The sequence below is a fragment of the Nycticebus coucang genome, chromosome 6 (assembly GCF_027406575.1).
Source record: "Nycticebus coucang isolate mNycCou1 chromosome 6, mNycCou1.pri, whole genome shotgun sequence".
Taxonomy (NCBI): Eukaryota; Metazoa; Chordata; class Mammalia; order Primates; family Lorisidae; genus Nycticebus; species Nycticebus coucang.
Window position 1 is genome coordinate 112,660,800 of NC_069785.1, and position 10,960 is coordinate 112,671,759.

Genomic DNA, 10,960 nt, shown 5'->3' on the forward strand with positions numbered 1-10,960 from the left:
GGGGGGAGGGGATAAGAGTATCAAAAAGAAGAAATTCCTCACTCTGGCTATAACCACTGATAAGTGCAGGTGTTCATTACTAAATTGGAATGAGACCATATAATTTCTTTCCTATTTATTCCACCTTAACCTTGTATAAAGATTATTAAATAATCTGTAGAAATGTTACTTTTTAAACAATTTTAAACTCCATCTAAAACAAAAAAAAAAAGAAAAAAATTTTGCCAATTATTTTTAGATAAAAAAATTGAGTTTTATTTGAATTTGTATTCCTTTCATTAATAGTAAGATTAATGGTGTTTTAATTTGGATCATGTAATTTTCTTTTTTCATAATAATTTATTAGTTTTCATCTTCTTTTTAAATTTCCCTTTCAATATAATGTTATAAAATTAATTTTAGAAAACAAAGAAAATTATAAAGAAGAAAATACACCACATAGTGAAAGACTTTGAGCTTGGATTTAAGAATGGTTTCTTTGGTTCCTTAAGATAATGGAAAGTCTTTCTGCAACTAAAAAAAAGTAAAGTCATAGTTTGCAAGGGTAAACCATGCAGAAACTTAGATGTCACTCCCCTTTCATTAAGATATTTAGGGCAAGAGGCGGAGCAAGATGGCGGCCGAGTAACAGCTTCCTTACATCTGGGCACCGTGAGTCTGGGGAGATAGGACTCCAGGCATCTCTGGCTGGTGGGATCTGCCTATCATCACTCCTATGAGGATACAGGGAGTCAGCGAGAGACTTCTGGACCCCAAGAGGAGGACTAAAACAGTGGAAAACCGGCAAGTGATCGGGTGTGTTCAATCCTTCTAAACCCGCCCACAACTGTAAGTTCAGTAGCAGCGAGACTGCAAACCAGAAAGGCCTTACCTGTGAACTGTTTTGGTGTCCTTGGACTTGGCACTGAGTTGAACTGCCTTGGGGAGGGCCTGAGCGGGAGTGCGAAGAACTTTGGCCGTAGTCTAGGGCCCCAGTCTGAGCCGCTGAGCCAGACGGAGCTAATAGTGTTTGGCGGTGGGTCACACGGAACCATTGTCAGTGATCTGCCCCGGCAAGCTCCGCCCTCAGGGTCGCAGAGCTAGAAACCGGTGGGAGCTGGTAACCCAGCAACCAAGTAGCCTAAGGGTGGGGTCTGAGCCGCCTTGCAGCCCTAACCCTCAGGGGCAGAGTGAGACTGGTTTTGGCACACTGGGTAAGTGGATAGCCACTTCAGCAGTGATTCCAGCGAGAAAGCTGGGAAAGCTTCTGCTCAGCAAGTTTACAAGTTCAAAGTGCCTTTTAAGTGGGCTGAAGAGAGATTTAGGGTGTCTACCTGCTGGGGTTTGAGAAATCAGCAGCCTCCAGTCGTATCAGAACTGTGATTAACATCTCATACCCCAGAAGACCACGTGTTGCCCAGAGAACATTCAATGACATATACAAACTGCTTTGTTTTTGGTTGTGTATTTTTTTCTTTTTTTTTGTTTGGTTCTTTTTTTTTTGGTTTATTTTGACGTTGTTGATGTTCTTTTGTTTTTTAATTTCAGTCTTTTCCATACAGATCCTTTTTCTTTCTCAATTTTTCTAGTTTAACTATAATTTCCCATTGCTGCCTTTTTTAATAACTAGAACTTCATTTTTGCTAGTGTTTCTACCGCTATCATTTGGTTTTTCACCCAAATTTATCCCTGCAAAGTTTTCTGTTTGCTTGTTTTGGTTTGATTTATAGCATTTTTGTCTTTCCTCCCTACTTGGTGGAGGTGGGGTACTGTGTCTGATCAGGTTAGCAAAGAGTTGCTGACCTCAAGGGAACCACCCAAATGGGCACCCCCAGCAGGTGGGGTTTTTTTAAGGTTGTGTCAAAGTACCCTACTGTACACCGATATTGCCCTGTCTCCCTCTTTCTGTGCCTCTCTTCTTTTTGTCAATATTCCTTATACCCACCCCCTCTCCTTTCTCTATCTTTCATTTTTTTCTTATCACTCGGTCCTCCTTTCTTTCATCCCTTTTTTGCTCTTCAACCTTCTCACCCTTCTGGTCCTGTAACCCTTAGTCCACAGGCACAAGAACTTAAAGAGCAAGAGGAAGTGAACGGAAAATTAGGGCAAGGAAACAGATAAAAGAAATCACTCATGAGGAAGAATCAGCAGAAAACTCCAGGCAACATGAAGAACCAGTCTAGAACAACCCCACCAAGGGACCATGAGGTAGCTACTGCAGAGGATTCCACCTGTAAAGAAATGTTAGGAATGACAGAAAAGGAATTTAGAATACACATGTTGAAAACAATGAAAGAAATGATGGAAACAATGAAGGAAATTGCTAATAAAGTGGAAAATAACCAAAAGGAAATCCAAAAACAGAATCAAATAAGAGATGAATGACATGAAGAATATAAAAAGGATATAGCAGAGCTGAAGTAACTGAAACAGTCAATTAGGGAACTTAAAGATGCAATGGAAAGTATCAGCAACAGGTTAGACCATGCAGAAGAAAGAATTTCAGAGGTAGAAGACAAACTTCTTGAGATAACTCAGACAGTAAAAGAGGCAGAAAAGAAGAGAGAGAAAGCAGAACGTTCACTGTCAGAATTATGGGATTTTATGAAGCGTTCCAACATACGAGTTATAGGAATTCCAGAAAGGGAAGAAGAATGCCCCAGAGGAATGGAAGCCATACTAGAGAATATTATAAAAGAAAATTTCCCAAACATTACCAAAGATTCTGACACCCTGCTTTCAGAGGGATATCGGACCCCAGGTCACCTCAACTCTAACCGAGCTTCTCCAAGACACATTGTGATGAACCTGTCCAAAGTCAAGACAAAAGAAAAGATTCTGCAAGCTGCCAGGAGTAAGCGCCAGTTGACCTAAAGGGGCAAATCCATCAGAGTGACTGCAGACTTCTCTAATGAAACTTTCCAAGCAAGAAGACAATGGTCATCTACCTTTAATATACTTAAACAGAAAAATTTTCAGCCCAGAATTCTGTACCCTGCTAAGCTAAGCTTAAAAATAGACGGAGAAATCAAATCATTTACGGATATACAAACATTGAGGAAATTCGCCACAACAAGACCAGCTCTACAGGAAATACTTGAACCTGTTCTGCACACTGACCACCACAATGGATCAGCAGCAAAGTAAGAACTCAGAAATCAAAGGACAGAACCTAACCTCCACGCTGATGCAAAAGATAAAACTAAGCAATGGACTCTCACCAAATAAGACGAATAGAATACTACCACAATTATCAATTATCTCAATAAATGTTAATGGCTTGAATTCCCCACTGAAGAGACATAGATTGGCTGACTGGATTAAAAAACACAAGCCATCCATTTGCTGTCTGCAAGAAACACACCTGGCTTCAAAAGACAAATTAAAGCTCCGAGTCAAGGGTTGGAAGACAATTTTTCAGGCAAATGGAATTCAGAAGAAAAGAGGATTTGCAATCTTATTTTCAGATACATGTGGATTTAAAGCAACTAAAGTCAAAAAAGACAAAGATGGTCAGTCTATATTGGTCAAGGGAAAACTACAACAAGAAGACATTTCGATTCTAAATATTTATGCACCCAATTTAAATGCTCCCAGATTCTTGAAGCAGACCTTACTCAGTCTGAGCAATATGATATCTGATAATACCATCGTAACAGGGGACTTTAACACTCCTCTTACAGAGCTGGACAGATCCTCTAAACAGAAATTAAGCAAAGATATAAGAGATTTAAATGAGACCCTAGAACAACTGTGCTTGATAGACGCATATAGAACACTCCATCCCAAAGATAAAGAATATACATTCTTCTCATCACCCCAGGGAACATTCTCCAAAATTGCTCATATCCTGGGACACAAAACAAATATCAACAGAATCAAAAGAATTGAAATTTTACCTTGTATCTTCTCAGACCATAAGGCACTAAAGGTGGAACTCAACTCTAACAAAAATGCTCAACCCCACCCAAAGGCATGGAAATTAAATAATCTTCTGTTGAATAACAGATGGGTGAACGAAGAAATAAAACAGGAAATCATTAACTTCCTTGAGCATAACAACAATGAAGACACAAGCTACCAAAACCTGTGGGATACTGCAAAAGCAGTTTTGAGAGGAAAATTCATCGCTTTAGATGCCTACATTCGAAAAACAGAAAGAGAGCACATCAACGATCTCACAAGATATCTTATGGAATTGGAAAAAGAAAAACAATCTAAGCCTAAACTCAGTAGAAGAAAAGAAATATCCAAAATCAAATCAGAGATCAATGAAATTGAAAACAAAAGAATCATTCAGAAAATTAATGAAACAAGGAGTTGGTTTTTTGAAAAAATAAATAAAATAGATAAACCATTGGCCAGACTAACTAGAAATAGAAAAGTAAAATCTCTAGTAACCTCAATCAGAAACGATAAAGGGGAAATAACAACTGATCCCACAGAGATATAAGAGATCATCTCTGAATACTACCAGAAACTCTATGCCCAAAAATTTGACAATGTGAAGGAAATGGATCAATATTTGGAATCATACCCTCTCCCTAGACTTAGCCAGGACGAAATAGACCTCCTGAACAGACCAATTTCAAGCACTGAGATCAAAGAAACAATAAAAAATCTTCCAACCAAAAAATGCCCTGGTCCAGATGGCTTCAATCCAGAATTCTATCAAACCTTCAAGGAAGAGCTTATTCCTGTACTGCAGAAATTATTCCAAAAAATTGAGGAAGAAGGAATCTTCCCCAACACATTCTATGAAGCAAACATCACCCTGATACCAAAACCAGGAAAAGACCCAAACAAAAAGGAGAATTTCAGACCAATCTCACTCATGAACATACATGCAAAAATTCTCAGCAAAATCCTAGCCAATAGATTACAGCTTATCATCAAAAAAGCCATTCATCATGATCAAGTAGGCTTCATCCCAGGGATGCAAGGCTGGTTTAACATACGCAAGTCCATAAACATTATCCACCATATTAACAGAGGCAAAAATAAAGATCACATGATCCTCTCAATAGATGCAGAAAAAGCATTTGATAAAATCCAGCATCCTTTTCTAATTAGAACACTGAAGAGTATAGGCATAGGTGGCACATTTCTAAAACTGATTGAAGCTATCTATGACAAACCCACTGCCAATATTTTACTGAATGGAGTAAAACTGAAAGCTTTTCCTCTTAGAACTGGAACCAGACAAGGTTGTCCTCTGTCACCTTTACTATTCAACATAGTGCTGGAAGTTCTAGCCAATACAATTCGGCAAGACAAGGAAATAAAGGGAATCCAAATGGGAGCAGAGGAGGTCAAACTCTCCCTCTTTGCTGACGACATGATCTTATACTTAGAGAACCCCAAAGACTCAACCACAAGACTCCTAGAAGTCATCAAAAAATACAGTAATGTTTCAGGATATAAAATCAATGTCCACAAGTCAGTAGCCTTTGTGTACACCAATAACAGTCAAGATGAGAAGCTAATTAAGGACACAACTCCCTTCACCATAGTTTCAAAGAAAATGAAATACCTAGGAATATACTTAACGAAGGAGGTGAAGGACCTCTATAAAGAAAACTATGAAATCCTCAGAAAGGAAATAGCAGAGGATATTAACAAATGGAAGAACATATCATGCTCATGGATGGGACGAATCAACATTGTTAAAATGTCTATACTTCCCAAAGCAATCTACCTATTCAATGCCATTCCTATCAAAGTACCTACATCGTACTTTCAAGATTTGGAAAAAATGATTCTGCGTTTTGTATGGAACCGGAAAAAACCCCGTATAGCTAAGGCAGTTCTTAGTAATAAAAATAAAGCTGGGGGCATCAGCATACTAGATTTTAGTCTGTACTACAAAGCCATAGTGGTCAAGACAGCATGGTACTGGCACAGAAACAGAGACATAGACACTTGGAATCGAATTGAAAACCAAGAAATGAAACTAACATCTTACAACCACCTAATCTTTGATAAACCAAACAAGAACTTACCTTGAGGGAAAGACTCCCTATTCAATAAATGGTGTTGGGAGAACTGGATGTCTACATGTAAAAGACTGAAACTGGACCCACACCTTTCCCCACTCACAAAAATTGATTCAAGATGGATAAAGGACTTAAATTTAAGGCATGAAACAATAAAAATCCTCAAAGAAAGCATAGGAAAAAAAAAAAAAAGAAAGCATAGGAAAAACACTGGAAGATATTGGCCTGGGGAAAGACTTCATGAAGAAGACTGCCATGGCAATTGCAACAACAACAAAAATAAACAAATGGGACTTCATTAAACTGAAAAGCTTCTGTACAGCTAAGGAGACAATAACCAAAGCAAAGAGACAACCTACACAATGGGAAAGGATATTTGCATATTTTCAATCAGACAAAAGCTTGATAACTAGGATCTATAGAGAACTCAAATTAATCCACATGAAAATAGCCAACAATCCCATATATCAATGGGCAAGAGACATGAATAGAACTTTCTCTAAAGATGACAGACGAATGGCTAACAAACACATGAAAAAATGTTCATCGTCTCTATATATTAGAGAAATGCAGATCAAAACAACGCTGAGATATCATCTAACCCCAGTGAGAATGGCCCACATCACAAAATCTCAAAACTGCAGATGCTGGCGTGGATATGGAGAGAAGGGAACACTTTTACACTGCTGGTGGGACTGCAAATTAGTACAACCTTTCTGGAAGGAAGTATGGAGAAACCTCAAAGCACTCAAGCTAGACCTCCCATTTGATCCGGCAATCCCATTACTGGGCATCTACCCAGAAGGAAAAAAATCCTTTTATCATAAGGACACTTGTACTAGACTGTTTATTGCAGCTCAATTTACAATCGCCAAAATGTGGAAACAGCCTAAATGCCCACCAACCCAGGAATGGATTAACAAGCTGTGGTATATGTATACCATGGAATACTATTCAGCCATTAAAAAAAATGGAGACTTTACATCCTTCGTATTAACCTGGATGGAAGTGGAAGACATTATTCTTAGTAAAGCATCACAAGAATGGAGAAGCATGAATCCTATGTACTCAATCTTGATATGAGGACAATTAATGACAATTAAGGTTATGGGGGGGGAAGCAGAAAGAGGGATGGAGGGAGGGGGGTGGGGCCTTAGTGTGTGTCACACTTTATGGGGGCAAGATATGATTGTAAGAGGGACTTTACCTAACAATTGCAATCAGTGTAACCTGGCTTATTGTACCCACAATGAATCCCACCCCCCCCCCAAAAAAAAAAGATATTTAGGGCAGCACCTGTGGCTCAAGCAGTAGGGTGCCAGTACCATATGCTGGAGGTGGCGGGTTCAAACCCTGCCCCGGCCAAAAAAAAAAGATATTTAATAGACACTGTAAACTGTTTCTGGTTTGTTTAAAAATATGTATATATATATATTTGTATGCATATGTGTACATACAACTTTATGTCATGTGTCACCTGTATTTTAGTTGAGGATTTTTAATATACTTCACAGGTTGGTAAACTATGGCTAACACAGCTCACTGCCCTGTTTTTGTAAAGCCTATGAGCTAAGGATGGCTTTTACATTTTTTTTTTTTTGTAGAGACAGAGTCTCACTTTATGGCCCTGGGTAGAGTGCCGTGGCATCACACAGCTCACAGCAACCTCCAACTCCTGGGCTTAAGTGATTCTCTTGCCTCAGTCTTCTGAGTAACTGGGGATACAGGTGCCCGCCACAACGCCCGGCTATTTTTTTGGTTGCAATTCAGCTGGGGCCATGTTTGAACCCGTCAACCTCGGTACATGGGGCAGGCGCCTTACCGACTGAGCCACAGGCGCTGCCCGGATGGCTTTTACATTTTAAAATAGTCGGAGAAAAAATTCTGTGATGCATGAAAAATTATATGAAATTCAAATTTCAGTGACCATAGTTTTTTTTTTTTTTTGAGACACAGTCTCACTTTGTCACCCTCCGTAGAGTGCCATGGTGTAGCAGCAACCTCCAATGCTTGGGCTTAAGCCATTCTCTTGCGTCAGCCTTCTGAGTAGCTGGGACTACAGGCACCCACCACAACCCCTGGCTATTTTTAGTCTCACTCTGGCTCAGGCTGGTCTTGAACTTGTGAGCTCAGGGCAATCCACCCACCTTGGCCCCCCAGAAAGCTAGGATTACAGGTGTGAGCCAGCATAAATAGTTTTATTTTATTTTACTTTTTGAGAAAGGGTCTCTTGCTCTGACACCCAGCTAGAGTACAGTGATGTCACCATAGCTCACTACAAGCCTAAACACCTAGGCTCACCTGATCCTTCTGTCTCAGCCTCTTGAGTAGCTAGAATTACTAGCACACACCACCACACTCAGCTAGTTTTTAAATTTTTTTGTAGAAAACAGGTCTCCCTATTTTACTCAGGCTGGTATTGAACTCCTGGCCTCAAGTGATCCTCCATCCTTGGCTTCCCAAAGTGCTAGGATTACAGGTATAAGCCTCGTTAACAAGGCCATAAATTGTTTTAATGAACTCATACAGGTCTCTTTGTTCACATACAGCTACAAAGGCAGAGCTGAGTAAATGTAACAGGGACTGTATGACCTACAAGGCCTAAATTATTTACTATATGGCCTTTTAAAGAAAAAGTTTGCTGAACTCTTATAAACACTGAGGAGTCCTTGTCAAGAGTCAGAATTATTTTATCCCAATGAATATAAATTATATAAGACCAGTTGTCTGAGGATTTAGGTTGGTAGACATGTTATTAAAGTGATGATCAAAGACAACTTTCAGAGTAGTGTTCTGAATCAAATCTAGAGTCCAAGCCACTGAGGTGGGTTAAGCAAAAGAAGATTCTTGTCATTCCGCAGCTCAAGGTTCTCCAGCGGCTCTCCCTCATTTACTCCTACAATCCTTTGCTTGGCATTCAAGTCCCCTGAAGATGTCTGGCTACAATTTGACTAGTCTTTTCAGCTCAGCATCATTAAATTACATTACTCATTTTCCCAACCACCACCCTCTTTTATGCCTCTGTGCTGCTACACACCAAGAGCACCCTCCTGCCGCCAGCCCAGCAAACAGTCTGATCTTTCAAATGTCGGCTCTTGAAATCTTCCTGGGCTCACCAGGCAGACTCTGGCAGTGTTTGCATCCTGCAGGTACTTTTATTACATCAACTACCTAGTACAGTGATCTGTTATTTGCACGTCTGCTTCAGACTGTAAAATTTTTCATGGGCAGGCACTTTTTATTTTTACATTACCAATCACATCCAAGTATACAGCAAATAGATATTTGTTGAATGAATGAAATGAGATCCAAAATTCAGTTAAGTGTGTTTACTTCCTAAATTCTCTGACTGGACCGATCTTTGCCACCCTACCACCCACCATGCCCAAGCTGGGGCCCATTCGGGCCTCTAAGTGACCTTCCCCGGCCGCACGGGCAGGGAACATGCACGGGGTTGTTCTATTTCTTTGTGGATGAAACAGGGTGCTTGGACATAAATTAGTAAATCCTAGTGGCAACGACTTGAAAGTAGCAGAACAAGTTGCAAGAAGTTGCAAAGGTAAGATGTGAAGGAGCACGTGGAGGGGGAGGACCTGGCAAAACGGGGTTCAGGGAGAGATCCACCCAAGAAAATCGAATGACTTCTACTGAGTTTCATGAAACCATGTAATCTGCTTTCAATAGCTTAAAACTCTAAAGAAAACAAAAGCGTAGTGTGCCAAACTGCCGCCTCCTTTCTGCCTTCTGCAGGGCCATTTCCTCTGCCTACGAGTTCCTAATTTCAAGCACAGCAGGCCTGGGCAATGTGATCCCGGCGAATCTTGGGCTGGATGACTCCTCACTTGAAGGCGCTCCCTGCAGGCGGGAACCGCTCAGACAACTCGATCAGGGATGGAAAGACCGTCCCCCACCAGCGACTCACACCGCGCTCGCGGAACACCCCGGCGCCGTCAGCCCCTGCACTCTCCATGTGGAAGACCTCTTGGAGTTTGTGCATTCATTCATTTAGCAAACTTTTGTGGCGGTTTCTCTCCCCTTTCTGACCTGCCCCAAGAAAGGGCCCCACAGCCGGGGCAGGAAGGACACGCAGGCCGCAGCGGATTCGGAACTGCGCAGTCGCGGCGGGGACAAGCGCGGGGTGGGGACCGGGCAGCGGGCGAGGAAGGCCCGCAGCTCGACGCTACCTGGGAGCGAGCGAGTGAAGTTCTGGCCCTCTGAGTTGACCGCTTGCAGGTACAAATAGCGAACGGGCAGAACGACGGCCGCCTGCAGCCCGGGCCCCCACACCAGGCTCCGCCGCGCGCTGACCGGCGCCTCCGGGGCCTCCGCGGACACGAGCAGGGCGAGCTGCAGCGGCAGCAGCAGGGCCCGCAGGAGGCGGCGCATGGTCGGGCCGGCCGCCGCCGTCCAGCTCCGCGGCGGGAAGGGCCGGGCCGGCCGGGGCGGGGCCCACCGGGGCGGGCTCCAGCGCGATCGCCGCGGTCCCGCCCCAGGCCTCTCGCGCGGGCTGGGCCGGATTCGCCCGCAGGGGGCGCCGCGCACCATCGGCCTGGAAGCGCCTTCCCGCGGCAGCCTGCGGGGCCCTCGGAGGAAAGGGGCCTGGGGGCCAGCGCCAAGACGCCGAGGGTTTCTAACGGACACGGGCCGAGCGGTGATCACCGTGAGAAAGGGCCCCCCGCGAAGAACTTCGGGGCGCGTCGGGGAAATACTTCCCGAAAGGAGCACGACCCAGTTCACATGAGCTAATGTCACGTCCTCCCGCCTCCCGCGCCACCTCTCACGTCCCTGTTGCGCCGGCACCAACCGCGTCCTGCTGTCGCCTATTTGCAGTTTTCTGCTCAGCAGGCTCCCTCACTTCCTCACTAGGATTCCCTCCACCTCTCCCCTTTCCTTCTTGCCCCCACATTTCCCTTCTTTCGGCAAAAGGTTTCTGACCCTTGACAGAGTTTGGGCCAAGCCGAGAGTGAACCGCTGACCCGCGGGAA

The 10,960-nt window shown here is 43.0% G+C and overlaps 1 protein-coding gene across 1 annotated transcript in view; it reads right to left on the reverse strand.

Annotated features, from left to right (window-relative positions):
- The window catches only part of POGLUT3 (protein O-glucosyltransferase 3), a 35,362-nt gene extending 24,958 nt beyond the window's left edge, over nt 1-10,404 (reverse strand). Inside the window, exon 1 of the mRNA XM_053595475.1 lies at nt 10,160-10,404. Within this exon, the coding sequence (XP_053451450.1) occupies nt 10,160-10,361 (202 nt within the window). The 5' untranslated portion in view covers nt 10,362-10,404. The remainder of the gene's footprint in view (nt 1-10,159) is intronic.
- Nucleotides 10,405-10,960: the final 556 nt, after the last annotated feature.